Genomic DNA, 25,085 nt, shown 5'->3' on the forward strand with positions numbered 1-25,085 from the left:
AATGTACACAGCCATAGCAGAGTATGCAAAGCATTACAAGAGATGGTGTTAAATTACCTCATGTCTCAACTCAAAGCACATAACATTACAATAATAATGAACATAAACAACTCTGACTTGTACCACCTGACTGCTGCAGATTCATTTCGCCGTTGATGGTGTCGAAATGAAAGGATTGCCTTGATTGGACATTTTTTGGTCCTGAGACTTCCACAGAAGATATACAGTACTGTGCAAAAGTCTTAGGCATGTTAATATCCCCACCCCCAAAATGTCCCCAAAAATGGTTTTAAGTCAGTTATTTATATCTTTTGCTGTAGTGTGTCATTACATTTGTTTACATTTCCAAACATTCTTTTTGCCATTAATTGTAATAATCCAGCAAGATTTGTGTATGCACAAGGATTCTGACAACAGCCGGTATGATCTGATCTCACCATCATCGAGTCCGTCTGTGATTACATGAAGAAACAGAAGAAACTGAGACAGACTAAATCCAGAAGAACTGCGGGAACGTCTCCGAGATGCTTGAAGAAACCTTCCTGCAAAGCTACCTGAAAAACTATGCGCAAGTGTACCTGGACAAAAGCCGTTTTAAACGCAAAGGGTCGTTACACCATATATTGATTTGAATTAGTTAATAGAAGTTAAATCATAAATAAATTCAATTTGTGATTTTATTTTTGAAAGCATTCTCACTTTACAGCATTTTAACACAAGTGCCAGTACTTTTCACAGTACTGTAGCTTTGCAGGAAGGTTTCTTCAAGCATCTCGGAGACGTTCCCGCAGTTCTTCTGGATTTAGTCTGTCTCAGTTTCTTCTGTTTCTTCATGTAATCACAGACGGACTCGATGATGGTGAGATCAGATCATACCGGCTGTTGTCAGACTCCTTGTGCATACAGAAATCTCACTGGATTATTACAATTAATGGCAAAAAGAATGTTTGGAAATGTAAACTTATATTTCCTACTGACACACTACAGCAAAAGATATAAATAACTGATTTACAACCATTTTTGGGGACATTTTTGGGGTGGGGATATTAACATGCCTAAGACTTTTGCACAGTACTGTATGTAATTTAAAAATATCTTTATATTTAGACCACTTCTATTATTGATTGTTATCAGGATGTGAAGAGAGTTTTAACCAGTATAACAAAAAGTGTTTATGAAAAACATTGCCTACCCTACTTTTAAGAGACATTGTTGTCTATTAATGGGGTCATTTCCCCCCCAAGAGATTTACTTTTTTATGCATTTAAAACATATTCTGTAATTTTTTTTGTACATTTCATTACCCTTTGCGACTAGATAATGAAACAATCAGTTAAGATCACTCTAAAATGGTCAGGAATCTGTTAAAAGTAAACTTCCGCAGCTCATTTCCAACTTTTCTCTAATTTTCCATTTTTATATTGTTAGTTTTTCTGCCGTTTAGAAATAAAAGCTTCTACTATGTCCTGTGTCAAGTTTATGAACACTCATTAGCAGTGATGGGGGTAACGCATTACAAGTAACAGGAGTTATGTAATCAGATTACTTTTTCAAGTAACTAGTTAAGAAACACATTACTTTTAAATTTACAACAATCAAATAAGTAATGCAGTTTTGTTTTTCCCATTTATTCACTGACACTTCTCCTGTCCCCATGTTGAGAGAAATTGAGAGTGATGTGCAGAGGCGTTGTGTGCACTGTGTAAACATGATTCTTATTGTGGTTCTAGACTAAATGTGAGCATGTTTTTACTCCTCTCACTTGCACAAAAACAGATTCACTATTCCTTAAAATGAATAAAAACAGTGAAATGCAATAATTAAATGTTAAATACAAATCTACTTTTATGTATTTAATCTCACTTTATTAACCAATGTCTTTGCTGCTTACCTCCGATGATCCAATTCAATCATATTAAGCAAAAATAATTTTAGATAAACATCACATTTGTGTTTCAATTTTTTGTTTTTATTACTGAAGAGTGTTGTACTTTCTTCTCCTGCGTCGTATTTTATTTTATTTATTATTTATTTATATTTATTTTATTTTTCTGCAATCCAGAAAGGTTTGTTTTGAGCTGTGCCCTCTACTGTACAACCGTAATTTGCATTTCATTCAGCCTGAGGCTTATCCATTTCACTTTTGATGGTAAAGGGCCTTTACATTTTCCAAAAATATAATTTTTGTTTTGTTTTTTTGTTATTAAAAAGCAAACGAGCAACCCCAGCCCAGGTGAGAAAAGTAACGTAATACATTACTTTTCATTATAAGTAACTAAGTAATGTAATTAGTTACATTTTTAGGGAGTAATGCAATATTGTAATGCATTACTTTTAAAAGTAACTTTCCCCAACACTGCCCATTTGGAATGTTTGATGTGAATGGTTTGTGTTGATCTGTGGTCTGATCTGTGGAGATGCATATTATTAGATGGCATTAGACTCCTCATGTGTTAATTGATGCATAACAAATTTCTAAAGTAATGACAATAACAGACCAAATGTTACTACAAAGCCTTTAAATGAAATGACTTCTATGGCTGAACTGATGTTTTGCAATTTTCTTTTTCAGGCAGCAAAAATCTGCAACAACATGCTGTTAGCAATTGGCATGATTGGTACAGCAGAGACCATGAACCTCGGAATTAGGTGAGAGAGAGAGAGAGAGTGTGTGTGTGTGTGTGTGTGTGTGAGAGAGAGAGAGAGAGAGAGAGAGAGCTGTCTAAAATGAGAAAAAAAGTTTTAAAAGTAGACCAAATGTTCTCTGCTCTAGATTCAAGCTGCTTTAAAGGAACACGCCAACTTTTTGGGACTTTAGCTTATTCACCGTATCCCCCAGAGTTAGATAAGTCCATACATACCTTTTTCATCTCCGTGCGTGCCGTAACTCTGTCTGATGCACCCTCTGCCGCTAGCCGCAAAGGCTAGCCGCAACCACTAGCCTAGCTTAGCACAAAGACTGGAGGTAAATGGCTCTAGCTAGCATACTGCTCCAAATAAGTGACAAAATAATGCCAACATTTTCCTATTTACATGTTGTGATTTCTATAGTCACAGCCTGTACAAATAACAAGGTCACATGAGACACAGCCATCTTCTAACTGTATACACACTGGGGACTATATTCTCAGAAGGCGAAGCACTGCTACTTGGTCGGAGTGATTTACTCCAACTCTGAGTGAACTCTCTGCTCCTCACCACGGGTCTTCTTAGGTGCTGCGAGCAAATCACTCCGCCCAAGTAGCAGTGCTTCGCCTTCTGAGAATATAGTTCCCAGTGTGTATACAGTTAGAAGATGGCTGTGTCTCATGTGACCTTGTTATTTGTACACGCTGTGACTATACAAATCACAACACGTAAATAGGAAAATGTTGGAGTTATTTTGTCACTTTTTGGGAGCAGTATGCTAGCTGGAGCCGTTTACCTCCAGTCTTTGTGCTAAGCTAGGCTAGCGGTGGGTGCGTCAGACAGAGTTACGGCACGCACGGAGATGAAAAGGGTATGTATGGACTTATCTAACTCTGGGGGGATACGGTGAATAAGCTAAAGTCCCAAAAAGTCGGCGTGTTCCTTTAAAATGCCACACGATAACTTTGTGTAAGAAACAGACTGAAATTTAAGGGGTCATGCCATGACTTTATTTAAATTAGGAACATTTTACCATGATGTTCACTTATAATGCTAGTGAAGTTTTTTGCCCCCAAAAAAAAAAAAACGTATTTGCAAAAAAATAATTATTTTGTTTTTTTTATATTGACCGTTTGTCGGAATCGCTCCATTTTAGTGCTGTGGCTCCTTTGAGGCTTTCACTGAAAATCTTGCCATCCGCTCTCAAATCTCATTTGCGTTCATTTAAATTCGGTTCGCCACGTTTGACAACAGTGATGACAGACACCATTGTTTGTTGTAACAGATCGCCATGCGCCGTGTGTTTTTAAGCTTAAAAGAGTTTGTTCTTAGTTTACTGCATTTAAAAGACATCCCGTGACAATGTGTAGGCAATATCTTTTCTTCTTAGTACTGATGAATGCAGAACATGATTTTTAAAAAATAAATATTTTTAGAGTGAGAAGAGGGTAAAATGATATTAGAAGATATTGGTAGGCAGTTTTGCTTGCATATACAGCTCAACAGATTCACTTGTATATGAGATGTGTTTTCATATTCACTTGAGTGCAGTCTTAAAATATAGCACACACCAAGTGATGTTATCCCTCTTTTCAGGGATATCAGGAGGGTGTAGGCATATGCACACTCATATACACTTAAGCAGGCTCATTTAGATGCCTTGGGTTCCTGGCTGTCATAAATCTCCCATGCTGCACTGCAGCCTGTCTTCTCATGCAGCAAACTGCACATAGAGAATGTAAAGAGGATGAATGTTTGACTGAGATATTATGATTTTTTTCTTTTTCCACCGGAAAGCAAAGGGGATGCACGGGAGGAATAATCAATCTCTCACTATGGAGAATTATTAAAGAAAAAATGTCCACCTTTCATGTTCTTTTCTTTTGTTCTTTCTGGGTTTTACCTTCATTTTTGGGATTATTATTATTTATTTATTTTTCCAGTTTTGCTGCCCTCTTGCCAAAATGGAGGACGTCTAAATTTGAAGTATTCATTTTAAATAAAATTAAAGTAATACAATTTAAAAATACATAAAATAGAAATGCAATGTAACAGGGTTGCAAACTTCCACAAAAATTCAAGAAAAATATTTGTTTTGTTGTAAATATTTCAGCAAGGCTAAATGCAGTCAACACTATTAGTTAACATTAACTAACAATAATCAATACATTTGTTAACATATTTATTAATCTTTGTCAACATTAGTTTATAGAAATACAACTGTTCATTGTTAGTTCAAGTTAGCTCAGTTCCAATAAATAACATTTACAGATACAACTTTTGATTTTAGTAATGCATTAGTCAATTTTTAAATTAACTAAGATTAATAAATGCTTTAGAAGCATTTTTCATTGTTAGTTAATTTTAACTAATTTAGTTAACAACTAATTAATGTTAACTCATGGAACCTTATTATAAAGTGTTACCCAATTGGGTCAGTAATTGAAAAGTGTTTACTGTGATTCACTCAATATTGAATTCATAATATGTCAACATTTTGGCCTATATGATTTTAATCAAACCCCCCCTCCCCCCAAAAACATTTGATTTGCCTCTAACACTTTAAAAGAGTAATGGGACACTGCTCCCTCTTTGTAGAAAAAGTCATTTTACTTAATTTTTTTCCCAACGAGTGCTGGGTGTCTCTAGTCATGCATGATGTTTAGTTTGGAAAAGAAGTGTCCCCAAATGACCGTTATCTCCCCTCTCGCTCACTCGCTCTCTCTCCATTTATCTTCACTTACGCATGCATATGCTGCTGTCTACACTTTACAAACAGTAGCAAAAACTGAGAATGAGCCCTATTTTTTAACGATGCCACATACACACTGAATTGAGAGGTTTTGAAAGTTCATCCACTACACAAACGCCCTCACACACACACACAGCCTGTGTACAGATGTTTAAAAAGATAATTGACATTTGGTAATAAACTAGTTTGTTGCCTCTTAAAGACATTAATAAAATTGTGGCCTGTGTGTGTTTGCTTATAAGACTATGTGTTTATAATCTTGAGAGCATCAGGGTTTGATGAAGATGAAATGAGAACAAGAGGCATAGTGTATAAACATAAGTCTTTAACAAAATGGGGCCCCCTTCTAATGCAGTGATCAAACATCAAACGCCTCTAGTTTATTTCCTCCTTTCCTTATTCTTAAACTGTAATTTACTCATCCTGTTTAACCAGACTCTCACATCTGTTTTCCTTTCCCTTGCTGCCATGGTATTAACCTGCCCACACTTTACACTCAGTTTCATCTGCCAAATCTGCCCGAGTGTCTTTTAGAAAGTGTCTCTTTCATGTAAATTTGATGTTTAAATGGTTTGGATAATATCCATAGGAGCAGAATGAGTGCTATACAAAGTGGCGTTTAGCATTTTAACTGTGAAGGTGCTTCCTCTTCACACACACACTCGTTTCTCGTGCAGAGAGAGTGATTTGTGTTGTAGCAGAGAAGCCAGGTTGCAGTTGAGGCGGTAACCTTTTCAGTCACTGACCCAGAACGTGTGTGTGTGTGTGTGTGTGTGTGTGTGTGTGTGTGTGTGTGAGTGTGTGTGAGCGTGTGTGTATGAGTGTGAGCTGGGGGAAGGAGGGGGACGATGTTGAACATATGTCACCGGTTGTCCCCAAGAGACCGAGAGACACAGACATAAAGGGAGAGTGAGAGAGAACAGGAGATTGATACGAGGTCAGTCAGTGGGCTGTTTACAGACATTAAAACCCCCCAAAAACAACTGTCAAATGACAACATAGCTCACAAACACACACATTATTGAGATTAAATTTTCCAAAACAGTCTGTAAAAACAGACAGAGTGAGACGGACGGATGGATGGAATAATAGAAAAGGGAAAGAAATAGACTTTTTATGCACAGATGTGTGCCCTTGTATCTTAATTATTGCATAGACTTATAAAAGTCTTGGTGCATGTGAGTGTGTGTGTGTATGAAGGCACGGCCCCCTGAATGAGAGACAGGTGGAGTTACTGTATAACTGCCCTTAAACACTCATCATAGTTTAATAGACATAAGAAAGCTAAAAAGCGCACTTTACTGTCTCGGCGTGAGTGTGCACACACACGCGTGTGTGTCGAGTTGCTCTTGATGTGGTCATATTTATGTTCTTGTTAAAGCAAGAGGCGGCAGCTCTTTGCCCAGTTACACATCATCCACAGATTTCCCTCTTTTATCCCTCTTCTCTTCATCCTTTTCTTTCAAAATGGCTTTTTGTCAACTACCACCTTTTTTTTTTTGTCTCAGTAAACAGTCTGCTAGTTGACAGGTTTTTTTTGTTGTTAGTTTATTAGTGGTGTTCTGGTCAATATTGTGATCCTCTTTTTTTTTTTCTAACTGTTAATTTATTCGAAAATACATAGTTTCTGGGATAAAGTTGAAAATGTCACAGTGAGACAACTGTCCTAATCTATCCTCATTGTTCCTATCATAAGGAAGAATATTTTGTCAAAATATTTGATTATTTCTTAGAAATTTTTTTTTTCAATATTTTAAAATCTATTAAAACGCCTATGTTATCAGATAATTTGACCTCTTTGTCACAAGCCAAGGTCATTTCATGTTGAGTGAATATGAATATGTGTGTGTGTGTGTGTGTATATATATATATAATATGTGTGTATGTATTAGGGATGCACAGAAATTAACGTTATGGGCCGAAATATAGGCACTTGGCCGAAAACTGAAACCAAAAATACTTTTGAAAAATGATTTATTAAATATATTAAATTAGTTTATTTTTTTTGGTATACTGGTATTAATATTAGACATTAATGAAATTCTATATTAATAAAAAATGAATGAAATTCAATCATTTTAATGATACTGAATTTTTAAAATACAAGCCAATAAAAAAACATACTTTTATTGAAAGTAACACACTAAAATTGTGCAGAAAATATATTAATATTAATATTTTTTTCTTTATTAAGTTCTATGCCACAGAATCAGATTTAACAGATTTATTTTTTGACCAATTATCCAAATATAGTGTAATTATCCATGTATAGTCCTACAAAGCTATTATTATCGGAGCATGTGAGCAGATAGCAGGGAGTGGATCAGTGAACGAGAGGGTGGCGTTGCCCTGCTCAGCTATACCACACCATGTTTACAGCACAGAAGGGCTATTACAAACAGAAACAAGTCTAATACATAGAAGTTTCATGTCGGCACGTTATTTGAGCGGGATTTGCTTTTCCGGTGAGCGGTTATGAGTGGAGCGTTCGCATGGGCCGTGAGCAACTGAGCCGAGTGTGTGTGTGTGGGTGTATTTATGATTTATTTTGTATAAAAATGAAATATAAATAAAAAAGTGTTTCATAATATATTCATAATATTCAAAGTGTAAGGTAAATATGCTATTATTTTTCAATTGATGGCTTGAACACATAATATATTTAGAGTAATTAGATCAAAAACCAACATGGATACAAAGAGTATATTTCTAAGAACTTGGCACATGTCATTTTCTTGAATCTTAGTGCTTTTTTCTTAATATCATAGCGACTTGAGGGTGAACACTTTTGACTTATCCAGTAAACAAGCACCTAACAATGCCCTAGCAACCACATACTAAGCCCTGGCAACCACACACTTATCATCATGACAACCGCTTTCTTTAGGAAATGTCACAAATAGTTGTGTTTGCTGTCTGTCAGTTTCTTTCTTTATTATTCAATGTTATTTAGGTGCACAATCATCTGTAAAGCAGCAAGGCCCATTTCACTCAGATCTACTTTAAATGCAGGACTGAAATCACCCCGGTTACTCTTATTGGGGGACAGATTGGTGGGGGTGAGTTAATAAGACAGCTGCTTGTGTCAGAGTTTTATTACCCCTGCATTTGTGTGGGGGACAACAAGCGAGAGAGTGGAAAATGATGAACTGCAGCTCCTGTTAAATATCAATACTGTATTATCCAGGCCCACTTTCCACTTAGGGATGATCTAGTCCTGAGCCTAAAGGTCAGCACTCTGTCTGACCTCTGTCCTTTGACCTTTTTCTCTGTCTCTCATTCAATCAGACTGGGTTTGGATCCGAAGCTGCTGGCGAAGATTCTGAACATGAGCTCAGGGCGATGTTGGTCCAGCGACACATATAACCCCGTCCCAGGTGTCATGGAAGGAGTGCCGTCCGCAAACAACTACCAGGGAGGCTTCGGCACATTGTTAATGGCTAAAGTAAGTGAAGGTTTTTTTTTTTCTTCTTCTTTCTTTTAAACACACATATATATAGGTTTGATATCGGTAAGCCCCCCCCCCCCCCCCCCCCCCCTTAGTTGCTGTTGCTAACTCGGACAAGCAAACAGAGTTGCTAACTGTCTTACAATGACAGCTGTCAGTGTGAAAAACTGAAATGTAGACCTTCGTTTATGTGTTTTTACCTACACTGTACATGACGTAAGAACAGTTAGCATGAACTTACTAACTTTAATTGTAACTTACTGAGATTTTGACAACCAGAAAATGAATGACATTTTCGACTTCATTGGGATTGGGGTTGAATCCTCAGGGAACACGGTTACTGTGCCCACATACCATCTTCTTCCGCTTATCCGGGGCCGGGTCGCGGGGGCAGCAGTCTAAGCAGAGATGCCCAGACTTCCATCTCCCTAGACACTTCCTCCAGCTCTTCCGGGGGGACACCGAGGCGTTCCCAGGCCAGCCGGGAGACATAATCTCTCCAGCGTGTCCTAGGTCTTCCCCGGGGTCTCCTCCCAGTGGGACGCGCCCGGAACACCTTACCGGGAAGGTGTCCAGGAGGCATCCGGAACAGATGCCCGAGCCACCTCAGCTGACCCCTCTCGATGTGAAGGAGCAGCGGCTCTACTCTGAGCTCCTCCCGAGTGACCGAGCTTCTCACCCTATCTCTTAAGGAATCGCCCAGCCACCCTGCGGAGAAATCTCATTTCGGCCGCCTAAATCCGGGATCTTGTCCTTTCGGTCATGACCCAAAGCTCATGACCGTAGGTGAGAGTAGGAACGTAGATTGACCGGTAAATCGAGAGCTTCACCTTGCGGCTCAGCTCTTTCTTCACCACGACAGACCAGTATATCGACCGCATTACTGCAGAAGCTGCACCGATCCATCTGTCAATCTCCCGTTCCATCCTTCCCTCACTCGTGAACAAAACCCGAAGATACTTAAACTCCTCCACTTGAGGCAGGAACTCTCCACCAACCTGAAGTGGGCAAGCCACCCTTTTCCGACTGAGGACCATGGCCTCGGATTTGGAGGTGCTGATTCTCATCCCAGCCGCTTCACACTCGGCTGCAAACTGTCTCAGTGCATGCTGAAGGTCCTGGTTTGAAGAGGCCAACACGACAACATCATCCGCAAAGAGCAGAGACGAAATCGTGTTGTCACCAAACCTGACACCCTCTGGCCCCTGACTGTGCCTAGAAATTCTGTCCATAAAAATTATGAACAGAACCGGCGACAAAGGGCAGCCCTGCCGGAGTCCAACATGCACCGGGAACAAGTCTGACTTACTGCCGGCAATGCGAACCAAGCTCCTGCTTCGGTCGTACAGGGACCCGACAGCCCTTAGCAAAGGACCCCGGACCCCATACTCCCGGAGCACCCTCCACAGGCCGCCGAGAGGGACACAGTCGAATGCCTTCTCCAAATCCACAAAGCACATGTGGACTGGTTGGGCAAACTCCCATGAACCCTCCAGCACCCTGTAGAGGGTATAGAGCTGGTCCAGTGTTCCACGACCCGGACGAAAACCACACTGTTCCTCCTGAATCCGAGGTTCTACTATCGGCTGTATTCTCCTCTCCAGTACCCTGGCATAGACTTTCCCAGAGAGGCTGAGAAGTGTGATCCCCCTGTAGTTGGAACACACCCTCCGGTCCCCCTTCTTAAAAAGAGGGACCACCACCCCGGTCTGCCATCCCAGAGGCACTGTCCCCGACCGCCACGCGATGCTGCAGAGGCGTGTCAGCCAAGACAGCCCCACAACATCCAGAGACTTGAGGTACTCAGGGCGGATCTCATCCACCCCCGGTGCCTTGCCACCGAGGAGTTTCTTGACTACCTCGGTGACTTCAGCTTGGGTGATGGACGAGTCCACCTCTGAGCCCTCAGCCTCTGCTTCCTCAATGGAAGACGTGAGAGTGGGATTGAGGAGATCCTCGAAGTATTCCTTCCACCGTCCAACGACATCCCCAGTTGAGGTCAACAGCTCCCCACCTCTACTGTAGACAGCGTTGGTAGGGCACTGCTTCCCTCTCCTGAGGCGCCAGACGGTTTGCCAGAATTTCTTCGAGGCCAGCCGATAGTCCTTCTCCATGGCCTCACCGAACTCCTCCCAGGCCCAAGTTTTTGCACAACCACCCGGGCTGCAGTTCGCTTGGCCTGCCGGTACCCGTCAGCTGCCTCAGGAGTCCCACAAGCCAACCAGGCCCGATAGGACTCCTTCTTCAGCTTGACGGCATCCTTTACTTCCGGTGTCCACCACCGGGTTCGGGGATTGCCGCCTCGACAGGCACCGGAGACCTTACGGCCACAGCTCCGAACGGCTGCTTCGACAATGGAGGTGGAGAACATGGCCCACTCGGACTCAATATCTCCAGCCTCCCTCGGGATCCTGTCGAAGCTCCGCCGGAGGTGGGAGTTGAAGATCTCTCTGACAGGAGACTCAGCCAAACGTTCCCAGCAGACCCTTACAGTACGCTTGGGTCTGCCGAGTCTGTCCAGCTTCCTCCCCCGCCATCGGATCCCGCCATCGGTCCTGGTGCCACGTGCACTGATGGACACCCTTATGCTTGAACATGGTGTTCGTTATGGACAAACTGTAACTAGCACAGAAGTCCAATAACTAACCACCGCTCGGGTTCAGATCAGGGGGGCCGTTCCTCCCAATCACGCCCCTCCAGGTGTCACTGTCGTTGCCCACGTGGGCATTGAAGTCCCCCAGTAGAACGACGGAGTCCCCAGTCGGAGCACTTTCCAGCACCCCTCCCAGAGACCGCAAGAAGGCCGGGTACTCTGCACTGCCGTTTGGCCCATAGGCACACACGACAGTGAGAGACCTATCCCCGACCCGTAGGTGCAGGGAAACGACCCTCTCGTTCACCGGAGTAAACTCCAACACATGGCGGCTGAGCTGGGGGGCTATAAGCAAACCCACACCAGCCCGCCACCTCTCACCATGGGCAACTCCAGAGTGGTGAAGAGTCCATCCTCTCTCAAGGAGTGTGGTTCCAGAGCCCAAGCCGTGCGTAGAGGTGATCTCGACTATCTCTAGTCAGAACCTCTCAACCTCACGCACAATCTCAGGCTCCTTCCCCGCCAGTGAGGTGACGTTCCACGTCCCTAGAGCTAGTTTCCGTGTCCAGGGATCGGGTTGTCGAGGCCTCCGCCTTCGACTGCCGCCCGATCCTCTCAGCAGCGGCCCCTTACAGTCCCTCCTGTAGGTGGTGAGCCCACGGGAAGGTGGCCCCACGTCGCTCCTTCGGGCTGAGCCCGGCCAGACCCCTGTGCCCACATCATTTATAAATTAACCGGGCTTCAGTCTTATTGCACAGATAATTGGTTCTTTAGCGCAAATCTTATCACGTTTGAATTATGTTTGAAACATGCTGGTGAACGTGCGCACAGTGTGGTGATTCAAAATCCTCTCAGGATACCTGGAATCATTGTTACAAGTACCCCAGGCACATAGTTTTACCATTTTTGTAGCATAAACACCATCAAAACGATGAGAGCATCGGATCTTCCAATGTTTCTCTTTGGTGCTGAAACTTAAAGGTGTCCGAGTTCCGGTCCCCGTGCAACTGATACTCAACTGCCATTGGCTCATCTGCGTTCTGGGAGGGGCTTACCGATAGGTCAATTATAACTGTTACCTTTGGATGCTGCCAACATCATCAGGCAAAGTTTACAGATTGCCTCATTAATGTTTGTAGGTTTCCTATTAGCATTGGGTTTAAATCCACAATATGGCCAAATAGATGCTTTTACATTTTGCTTTGAAACCAAATCTTCCGCCATCGCCTTGTCAGTCAGCTCCTCACTCTTGTCACGTGATAAATTAAATCTCCTGCTACTGATCTGTGCTGTGACCCACGTTCGGCTCATGCTGAATTGAGCAGACGCGTTCAGTTTTTAATTGCCATTGTGGGCAAGTGATATAATCCGTGTGCTTCTGAACACCGTGTAACACAACGGTAACACCGACTATCGCATCAGGCCTATACACTGTATTTCCTGCAAAAAAAAATGCATTGTTGCAAAAAATAAGTTGAATATCATTGAATATATCCCATTTTATTAATACATTCAGAAATAATGATAAATACCATTAAATAAAATGAAACCTTTACAAATATTAAAAACTCTATCAACATGCATTTTATTTTTTCCCTCACTACACAACAAATACTTTAAATTTAACAATATTGAGAACAGAAAAGCAATGAAAAATACAAGTATAAAACATACATATATACACTGTGTGTGTGTATATATATATATATATATATATATATATATATATATATATATATATATATATATATATATATATATATATATATATATATATATATATATATATATATTAGTGGTGGGCATAGATACGTTTTTTTAATCTAGATTAATCTCACTGTAATCTTGGAATTAATCTAGATTAATCTAGATTAAAATGGCTCATTTGAATTCTGCCGAAGACATTCAGAATATGTGTGCTACCCAAATAATGACTAAAGGGCACGTGTTTCTTAAATGCAAAGTGACATTTAAAAGAACTTGTGAAGAAATGCCAGAGATTTTTTTTATTATTATTAAAACTAACATAATAAAGTATTATTTTTTTATTTTTTTTACTTTGAGCAATGATGGAGTACTTATGAGAACATAAAACAAAACAGCTCCTTGGAAAAAAATGAAATGCCTAATATTGTAGTAGTTATAAACAAAGGTCTATTTTTAGTTCAGATTAACATTTGAGGGCAGCAATTTTATTCATAATGTCAAAATAAAACCAACGTAATGTTACTTGAAAGCATTAACTTATAGCCTACTATTCCTGCCAAACTTTCATGGTTGCAGTTAGTGTTACTACAGTAAATCCATGGTAAATGTTGCAGATCTGTGAACACCGGATAGTTCATTCATGGCACAATGTTTCTTCCTGGTTTCCACGTGCTGTTCGATCCGTTAATAAGGAGAAATGTTAATGTTTCTCACTAGATCTCGCAGCGATGTTATTACTTCAGTGGCGAATTAAAATGCTTTCTTTACTGGATCTCTTATTAGCGCTGTGTAGTAACAGTGTCGCATGATCACGATCGGCTCGCGCTGCTTTGGTCTTTGGAACGGTTCGATACGAATACGCGTATCGTTACACCCCTAATATATATATATATATATTGTTGTCTTTGGAGCTCCATCGATTGACTTATAATTCTTGATTTTCTCTTTAAACTCACTTACAACGAACATTTTCTACTTTTCCTCACCTCATAGTTACAACGCGGACTGTTGAGCAGATGTGTCTCAAGCCTATTAGTGATCCAATGCCGGATACTCTTAAAGGTTACTCCCTTGGATCACGGCTGAACCAGGGTTATTATAGTTTTGCATTTTTCATTAGTTTTTATTTTTATTTCGTTTTGACTTTTTGTTTTCAAATTCAGTTTAGTTTTAATTAGTTTTTAAAGTGGGTTTGCTAGTTTAGTTTAGTTTTTATTTTTTGAAAATGCTTAGTTTTAGTTTAGTTTTTATTAGTTTTAGTGTTAGTTTTAGTCTTTTTTTGTAATTTGGGTTATTTGTCAGGGGCAAGATTCAAAAAGGTCACCCTATACTAAATTTACCCTATACAGTAGGGTGACCACCATCAAACAAACCAAACGATTGTGGGACGATTATAAGTTTGTGTGGGACAATGTTGGACATGTTACCAACACTAAAACATAACCTGAAACTGTTATTTAATGCTTATCTAACTTAATAAAAAAACATTTGTATTCTGCCTTTCAGCTGATAAAAATGCTTTGTTCTTTAGTCCCTTCCAGAAAACACCATTATATCACAATGTAACATAACATGTCTTAATTTGACATGTCATTTAAATTCAACATCACTGAGCACAAAGGCAGCAGCATCATGCAGATAACTATTTTTGAAACAGTTCTGACCAAGTCCAATTAAAATCCAACAAAATAAATAATGAACTAATAAAATATAAAACATGAAATTAGAATAATTGACATGTCTTATATATAAAGAATATATTAAACCAAAAACTTTTATATTTTTAGAAAGAATGTGAATCAAAACAACCACAGCAGGCAACAAGTTGATAAATTCTGTTAAATTTAAATTTTAATTGACCGAATTATCCATTTGTTTTCTGACAGGGAACACATGGAACGAATCACCGCTCCACATTTTGATTGACAGCCGTCACAACCTACTAGTGACCGTGTTTACTCCTTTACTTTCAACCATTGGATAGGATTTTAAAGACGGCTTTTGTATTTGAACTTGTGACAAAGCGCTGTTAAATATAGGTGAAAAACTATGCCGCAATGCTGTGCGGTACAACGCAATGCGGGACGGGTGGTCACCCTACATAGTACAGTCAATAGCCTTACGTACTCATCTGGATTAAAGCAGCAAACATTCAGTGTAAAAGTAAAAAAAAATGACATAACATTATTTAATATTTGAATCACAGCTTATATAGTGTTTTGACATCGACAACCACAACCAAAAAGTGCATTTTACCTCAATGCGACTAGTTAATTTTCTAAAGAAGGCGCAATCGCATCTCGGGTCGACATTAACACACTGAAAAAATTATATTCAGAATTTAAAATATTTTTATACTACTTTTTAATGTGTGATTGTGTAAAGGTGTTCACGAGATAGAGATACCAACCTTTCGCGAACTTGCTTTCAACGTCGAACGAACACTCGTTCTCATGGAGACGCGGCGTGCACAGTGGGGAGAGGCTGTGTGTGCGCGCTCGCGCATGTGAGAGACGCATGAGTGACAGAAAGATGGAGGGAGAGCAGGGAAAGGAAATGCAGCTGAACGAATACGCTGCGTGTTTTAAATAGCGTTAAAAAATGAAAGACCTTTACAAAGACGAAAACTAAGGACATTTACTCTATAATTTTATTTTATTTTAGTTAGTTTTGCCAAACACACATTACAGTTTTAGTTAGTTATCGTTTTTTTGTAATGCCTCGTTTTTATTTTTATTTCAGTTAACGACAATGTTTTTTCCCACCTAGTTTTCGTTTTTTCGTTCGTTTTCGTTAACGATTATAACCTTGGGCTGAACGCGTCTTCTCCACACTCACTTACAAACAAAAATTTTTTCGCCTATCGTGCGTCTACTCTACACCCGTACCACTAAAAAGACGGATTATATCCAAGACTTCAGCCATAAATTAGTATTAATATTAATAGCATCACTGGTAGCGTTGTTGCTAACTTAACGTTACTGTCCATCTGTTAAAATGGCGAATATATCAGATGTAAGTAGTCTACCTTTTGGTGCAGGTGAAGACACATTTGAACTTCACGCACTGCAGTCTGAGCTGGAAGCTGTTGAGAAACAGATCCACGACCTTTTAGTGAGACAGGCCGAGCTGATAGACCGGCGTTTGGCTCTTGAAACATCACGCGCCGATGCACACAAATCAGTGATTAACGTTACTAACCCGCTGACTCCGACCTTGTCTACTCCGTGCGTTTCTCAACATCGGTCCCGAGCGTCGAGGTCGCGATCAGCCATGGTCTCGTTCACTCCGGCTCCAACACGCCACCACGAAGCCTAGATGGTTCCGCAGCGGAAGACCCGAGTCAGGTCTAGACCAAGAAAACTCTCTCCGACCCTCCCGGTTTTCGAGATATCCACACAAAACCGCTTCTCACCTCTTCGCGAAACAGAACGCGATGCTGTGATCATCGGCGATTCCATCGTTCGACACGTACACGCTACGTTAAGTAAAAGTAAGGTGCTTTCCTGGTGCTCGTGTTTCTGAAATCGCTGCTCGCGTTCCCGAGATTCTGAACGAGCGCGTCGGAACTGTGGTCCTGCACGCGGGAGTGAACGACATCTAGTCTAGATGGAAATAGGGGTCCACGCGTTTTTTTTTATGCCACCTGATTTTTTCAAATCTTTAAAGTGTCTATTTTCAGAATCTGCCAGGTGCCAAGCTGAAATAATGTCCCAAAGGCTTCATTTTTAACCCTTTGCTGCACCCGACCGGAACCCGAAAAATCAAAAAATTATATAGAAAGTGGCATAACATTTGAAGTAAACAACATACAGACACAAATGAACATATTTTTTCATACAATTCTGACCCCAGGAATTGAATGGAATGGTTATTTTTGACATTTGAAAACATATTGACCCTATTTCTGGACAAAAATAGCAAAAAATGGCCAAAAATGTGTAGAGGATCAACTATATTTTCATTTTCTCAAGCGCATAGGGTGATTTTTTTTTTTTTTTTTCACAAACTGTTATTTCTTTATCATTCAAGTGTCTATTTTAAAATTAAATTGGGTACCAAGCTGAAATAATGTCCAAAATGCTTTATTTTTAACCCTTTGCTGCACCCGACCGGAACCCCAAAAATCCCAAAATTATATAGAAAGTGGCATAACATTTGAAGTAAACAACATACAGAGACAAATTAACATATTTTCCCATACAATTCTGACCCCAGGAATTGAATGGAATGGTTATTTTTGACATTTGAAAACATATTGACCCTATTTCTGGACAAAAATAGCAAAAAATGGCCAAAAATGTGTAGAGGATCAACTATATATTTTCGTTTTCTCAAGCGCATAGGGTGATTTTTTTTTTTTTTTTTTTTTTTTTTTTTTTTTCACAAACTGTTATTTCTTTATCATTCAGGTGTCTATTTTAAAATTAAATTGGGTACCAAGCTGAAATAATGTCCAAAATGCTTTATTTTTAAACCTTTGCACCAAACCCGAAAAATCTAATGTGATATAAAGTGCCATAACGGAGGTTCTGAAGAAAGACTTCAGGAATCTGATCGATACGGTACGCAGCACATCGCCTGAAATAACGATCATTGTGTCAGGACCGCTTCCCACGTACCGACTAGGTCATGAAAAGTTTAGTAGATTATTCGCGCTAAATGAATGGTTAATGTCATGGTGCAATGAGCAGAAACTGCTCTTTGTAAATAATTGGAATCTGTTTTGGGAGCATCCTAGGCTTTACCGTGCTGATGGCTTACACCCAAGCAGATTCGGATCGGATCTTCTGTCAGATAACATCTCCAAAATGTTAAATACCTTTTGACTAGTAACCAAAAGTCCAAATCATAGTCTCTGCTGCACCAATTTAACTGATATAAATACTAGTGTTGAACATTGCATAGAAACTGTGTCTATTCCTCGTTTAGTGAGATCAAATAATAAATCTACTGCAGGATCTAGAAAAAATCTAATTGTTATTAAACCAGAAAATGTTGCTATTAGTAATCAAAAACAATTTCTAAAGCTAGGTCTTCTAAACATTAGATCACTCACACCTAAGGCAGTTATTGTAAATGAAATAGTCACAGATAATAGCTTCGATGTACTTTGCCTTACTGAAACCTGGCTTAAACCAAATGATTATTTCGGTCTAAATGAGTCTACTCCATCAGGATACTGTTATAAGCATGAGCCCCGTCTGATTGGTCGTGGCGGTGTTGCAACAATCTATAGAGATATTCTCAATGTTACTCAGAAAACGGGCTATAAGTTTATTTAGTTTGAAGTACTTGTACTAAATGTTACGCTCTTAGATGTTCGAAAAACATCCCTATTATCTCTAGCCTTGGCTACCGTATATAGACCGCCTGGGCCTTACGCTGATTTCCTAAAAGAGTTTGCAGATTTTCTCTCAGACCTATTAGTTAATGTCGATAAAGCATTAATTGTTGGAGACTTTAATATCCACGTAGATAATTCAAATGATGCGTTAGGGGCTGCGTTTACAGATTTATTAAACTCCTTTGGGGTCAAGCAAAACGTTACCGGACCAACTCATCGTTTTAATCATACACTCGATTTAATTATATCACATGGAACCGATCCAACCGATATAGATATCATTCCACAAAGTGACGATGTCACTGACCATTACATGGTAACTTGTATATTACGTACTCCTGTAATATATCATGCCGTGCCGCGTTATCGATTAGGCAGAACAATCCTTCCATCCACCATAGATCATTTTTCAAATTGCTTATCTGATCTGTCTCAGCTGCTCAGTGAACCCAAACAAACAGATGAACTTGAGGAATTAACTAGCACTATGAGCACCATTCTCTCTGGAACATTGGATATTGTTGCACCCATTAGATTAAAAAAGGTCAGAGAGAAAAGTAAAGCACCATGGTACAACAATACTACACATGTTCTAAAGAGAGAAACCCGTAATTTAGAGCGTAAATGGAAAAAAACTAACTTAGAGGTCTTTAGAATCGCATGGAAAGACAGTATGTCACGTTATAAAAAGGCCCTAAAAGCGGCCAGGGCTGAGCACCTCCGCAAACTAATAGAAAACAACCAAAACAATCCTAGGTTCTGATTTAACACCGTGGCTAAACTAACAAATAAACAGATGTCACCTGAACAAAATGTTCCGTTACAGTTTAGTAGCAATGATTTCATGAAGTTCTTCACTGAGAAAATAGAAAACATCAGAACCACAATTGTAAACGTTCAATCCTCAATCGCGCCTTATAATTCAGCCTCAATTATCACCCCGCAAGAACAATTACAGTGCTTTACAACTATAGAACAAAAAGAGTTAAATAAACTTATCACTTCATCTAAAACAACAACATGTTTATTAGATCCTATACCAACTAAACTACTGAAAGAAGTGTTACCTGTAGTGGAAGAGCCTCTCCTCAATATTATTAACTCATCTTTATCTTTAGGTCATGTTCCAAGAACATTTAAACTGGCAGTTATAAAACCTCTCATTAAAAAAACACAATTAGATCCACATAATCTAGCAAATTATAGACCCATTTCAAATCTACCTTTTATGTCTAAAATACTAGAAAAAGTTGTGTCTGCCCAACTGGGCTCTTTCTTGCATGAAAATTACATCTATGAAAAGTTTCAGTCAGGATTCAGGCCGCATCATAGCACTGAAACTGCGCTCGTTAAAATCACAAATGATTTACTTTTAGCTTCTGACCAAGGCTGTATCTCAATATTAGTTTGACTTGATCTTAGTGCTGCGTTCGATACTATAGATCACACAATACTCTTAGATCGACTACAAAATTATACTGGTGTTCAAGGACAAGTATTAAGCTGGTTTAGATCGTATTTATCTGACCGCTACCATTTTGTCTATTTAAATGGAGAAAAATCGATCATAACTCCAGTAAACTATGGAGTGCCGCAGGGATCTGTGTTAGGCCCTCTGTTATTTTCAATATATATGCTGCCACTTGGAAATATTATAAGGAAACATGGAATTAGTTTCCATTGTTATGCTGATGACACTCAAATCTATATTTCATCACGGCCAGATGAAAACGCTAAATTATCCAAATTGACAGAGTGTGTTAAAGATATAAAAGATTGGATGACGCGCAATTTTCTTTTATTAAATCCAGACAAGACAGAGGTACTAATCATCGGTTCAAAAAACCACCAACAAAACCTCTCACAATACAACTTTAACATAGTAGGATGTCTTGTTATTTTATCCTCTACAGTAAAAGACCAGGGTGTTATATTAGACTGCAACCTGTCTTTTGAAAATCATATTTCATATGTTACAAGAACAGCCTTTTTCCACCTTAGAAACATTGCTAAGCTACGTAACATGCTATCAGTTTCTGACACAGAAAAGTTAGTTCATGCATTCATGACCTCGAGACTAGATTACTGTAATGCTTTATTAGCTGGTTGTCCTGCAACCTCAATAAACAAGCTACAGTTAGTCCAAAATGCCGCCGCTAGAGTTCTAACTAGATCAAGAAAATATGATCATATAACACCAATTTTATCATCACTACATTGGTTACCTATAAAGTTCCGTATTAATTACAAGGTATTGCTACTGACTTATAAAGCCCTAAACGGCTTAGCTCCAGTCTATTTAACCGATCTTCTATCGCCCTATAATCCATCGCGCTCTTTAAGATCACTAAATTTGAGGCTTTTGGTCATACCTAGGATATCCAGATCCACCAAAGGAGGGAGAGCATTTTCACATTTAGCTCCAAAACTCTGGAATAGTCTTCCTGATACTGTTCGTTGCTCAGACTCGCTCTCCCAGTTTAAAACTAGATTAAAGACGCATCTCTTCAGCCAGGCATTCATATAACACTTTTAATCTTACAGTTAAATCCGGCCTCTAGTTCATAAACGCCAGAGGAGAACTGGTCCCCGACTGAGCCTGGGTTCTCCCAAGGTTTTTTTTTTTCTCCATTAGGTCACCTGATGGAGTTTTTCGGTTCCTTGCCACTGTTGCCTTTGGCTTGCTCAGTTGGGGATATTTGGGGATATTTAATTTAATTAATCAATCAACGATACAATTGATCAGCATTACCAAACGTGGACGTTCCACTAGAAACAAACATTGATGTATTGTTTTAATTTAATACTGTGAAGCTGCTTTGATACAACCTACGTTGTGAAAAGCGCTATATAAATAAACTTGACTTGACTTGACTGACTTGATATATATATATATATATATATATATATACTGTGTATATATATGTGTATATGTATATATATGTGTGTATATATATATACTGTGTATATATATATATTGTGTATATATATATATATACTGTGTATATGTGTGTGTGTATATATGTATATAAAATTGTTTTTTTGTTTTTGTTTTGTTTTTTTAACAAAAGATTATAACAATCTTGTGTTCACAGGATCTTGGTTTTGCTCAGAACACCGCGACCAGCACTCGGACCCCCATTCCTCTTGGTTCTTTGGCACACCAGATCTACCGCGCCATGTGTGCTGGTGGCTACTCTAACAAAGACTTTTCCTCCGTCTTCCAGTTCTTACGAGAGGAGGGGGTACAATAGGTCTGTGTAATCCGGTTCAAGTGGATGTGACCCAGACTCTGTGTGGGTTAAAACAGACACTATGATAAGCCGGTTTAGTATTGATATGCTTGTGTGTCTGTTTTGAAAGGGATGTTGTATGTTGAAGCTAATGAGTGTGACATTGAGAGTCTGATAACTCTGTTAGGTTGTAGACTGATGTTGACATTCAAAACTTTTCAGAACCATTTTTAACTAGTTCTGTATGACCGGTTCAAACTGTTACTCAGATACCTAAGCTTGCTTACACCACACATTTACGTGCAATCGTTTACAATAATGCACTTTCATTTCATTTTACTTTGACCCAGTTCTGAGCCAAAATTGATTTTAGGTCCTGATCAGACGCTGCTAAAAATGCTTAAGGATCCATAAGACATACCTCATCCGTGCCAGTTTTGCTTAAACTGAATCTAAACTGTGAAAAGTGTTACAGAAAAGTTGTAGGTCCCTCTTTTTTTTCTGGATTTTGCGCACTTCACATTAAAACTGACCTATTTTACATTGAATAGCCTTGTTTATATATTTACATCTCTATATTATTTTTACTTGATTCCGACCATAATTTATCTCGTTCTCCATTTCTTTTCCACTAAACAAAAGGCTTTAAGCCACCCTGGTGTGTATGTACATATGTATAGCCTTTTTGTAAAGGTGCTGTATTGAGAATGAGCAGTGTTAATTGTCTCTGCTTTATAGAGGTCCTGTTGAGACTCGCACTAAGAAGAGACAGATGCCATCTGTGCTCGGCACATACACTCGCCCATGTCCTCTATACAAAAATGTTCTTGTTTATATTTTGTCCTCAATAAAGAAGTTAATTAAGTTATTAACTTGACGAAGGTTATAATACTGTATCTGCATTATCAAACAGATTTTCAACAATAATGAATGAAACTTTTTCTGCCATTGATCTGGAAAACACATCGTCCCGCCTCAAACTCACACTGTTTGGATGCATGAATGTGACTGTGTTAGGCTGGTCGGAATGGTCAAACGAAAAGAACAAAGTTTTGATAGCACTGCAGTGTTTATGGGTTGGTTCGATGAAATCAGCCTAAAAATGGCTTATTTATAGTTGTCCCTGCAATTTAATCTGAGAGTATTTTAACATTTAAACATGACCTTTATGCTGTCTCGCTGATATATTGCTATTTATAACTTTCGCCTATATATGAGTGTTTAACAAGGCTGCGTTTGTGTTTGATGTCTGTTTAACTAAAGGGCTGGTGTGTATCGGTTAGGTAAGGACAAGGGACTTGACATCACTTTTAGGTTTAGATGTTAACATAAGTTAGCTATAACAAGAAAATCAAAGATTTACAGTTCTTCATGTAAAAATGATCACTGTTTATAGCTTATGATTTTTACAAAAGGAGAAGTAAGGTTAAAGTAACAGTACAAATGCCCTTTGACTTCCTGTCCTGATGCTGGTCCTCCGATGTCTGCGGCTTTTCCATTGTTCTTTCCACGTGCTCGCATGCACTCATGCTCCACAAATGATTCCCTTATTTCCATCATGACAATCAGAAAGCCAACAAAACAAGACATCACCCGTGGGCTCTTTCTTTAATAGTGTTTTTGGTCTTTCGTTCTTGTGTTTTTATTATTTCGGCAGTGCTGTTTGTGTCTGTAGACAGCCTCAGACAGGCCAACCCAGTCTGAACTAGTGTAGAGGTCGTTAAAACCGCTCTTATCCTCAACTTTTAATTGTAGGACTTAATTTTATGACCAATGCTCGTGATGTGCAGTTATGTGGCTGTAGTCTCAGACAGTCCTACACACTATAAGTGCACTAATTGTTTAACTGAGACTGCCGGTTGTTAACTGGGAGCTTAAAGACTGTAGCTGGAGAAGCGTGTTTTAAACTGAAATGCAGATATTATAGCTTTACAAAATGGTGAGTTTTAATGAATAGTGATGCTTTACTGAATGTTTTAAAAAGAAAATGTATTAATTTAGTGTTTAATAGGAGCAATAGACCTCTGGTTTGCATGATCTAATTATAGATCACAAAGTTCATAGTCCACACCCTTTTTTAACTTAGCAGTAATGTGTAAACATCTAGGCCATGCTGTTGAGAAATTCTCTACAAATTCAAAGGGGCTATAAACTATAAGTCTCATATAGCCAGATATATGTATATCTATAGCCTCAAACATACTTTATATTCAAAGTATCACAACAGTGTAATTTTAGGGTGTGTTCATCACACTTGGCATGTTTGGTTCTATTAAAACGAACCCTGGTGTGATTGCTCTGTTAGTGCGATTTATTTGAACGTGTGAACGCTGCCATCCGAACTCTGGTATGCACCAAACAAGTGGACAGAGACCGCTGAAAAAATGGGTCTTGGCCCGCTTCCAAACGAACTTTGGTTCAGTTCGAATTATATGTGAACGCAAGACAGACCAAAGACATGTAAACAAACCAAAAACAGGAAGATGAGACCCTAAAAATGGCAGAATGCTCATGCGTATCATTTTTTTTCTCATCATAGTCGTGATGTTGCCATCACAGTTCGGTACAGGCATCAGAACCGCGTCTCCTCGCAGCAGATGTTGTGTTTGTGTGTGTGACAGAGGGATTCTTGCTGCTGTTTTGATCCCTTACACACATAATGTAATAAGCACTTCATGAGTTCTTAGCTGTTCAAAATACGATCATATTCAGGATACATACGCACATACAACAAGAGCTTTTATCCCAGCACACAACATGTTTGGATGTTCAGTAAGTTCCTTCTCAAAATGAGAACACATTTTCTCACATGTGAACACACCCTTAATTACCTCATTTGTCGGTGAATCGCAGAAACTCTCCAATTGAATTTCTCACCACTGTCATTTTTGTTATGCGTTTATTTTGTTATTGAGAGGAAAGCACACAGCACATACTTGCATATTCATTATCTAAACGTCGCTCTCAGCGTGGATAGCATGTTCGTTAACGGTATATCGCTGCAAAGGTATTTCCAACTTCTTTTTACTGCTAAGCAAAGAATGAAAAACAACTTCACCGTGAGTATATTGGGTATTGAATCACATTCAGCCTCTTGTATGTTACGTGGGGCACTAGTGTGAGCAAGATGAATAAGTGTCTGGCTGCAGTTCACTCAATGGCCACCGGTGTCGCTAACAACACGGGTCTGAAATCTACATAATAATAGCCCTTTTAAATGTAATTACAGTACCGTTCAAATGTTTAGTGACTGAAGAAATGTAAATGCTTTTGAAAGAATTCATAATAAGAATTCGTTACATTTATATATCATTTTTCTTGGCACTCAAAGCGCTTTACATAGAAGGGGGGAATCTCCTCAACCACCACTAATGTGC

At 39.2% G+C, this 25,085-nt stretch overlaps 1 protein-coding gene across 1 annotated transcript in view; it reads left to right on the forward strand.

The window, feature by feature from the left end:
- Nucleotides 1–24,000, forward strand: part of hibadha (3-hydroxyisobutyrate dehydrogenase a) — a 37,555-nt gene extending 13,555 nt beyond the window's left edge. Inside the window, exons 6-8 of the mRNA XM_079878463.1 lie at nt 2,573–2,649; nt 8,669–8,825; nt 21,571–24,000. Coding sequence (XP_079734589.1) covers nt 2,573–2,649; nt 8,669–8,825; nt 21,571–21,729 — 393 coding nt within the window. The 3' untranslated portion in view covers nt 21,730–24,000. The remainder of the gene's footprint in view (nt 1–2,572; nt 2,650–8,668; nt 8,826–21,570) is intronic.
- Nucleotides 24,001–25,085: the final 1,085 nt, after the last annotated feature.

This window comes from Squalius cephalus (genome assembly GCF_949319135.1).
Source record: "Squalius cephalus genome assembly, chromosome: 8".
NCBI classification, from domain to species: Eukaryota; Metazoa; Chordata; class Actinopteri; order Cypriniformes; family Leuciscidae; genus Squalius; species Squalius cephalus.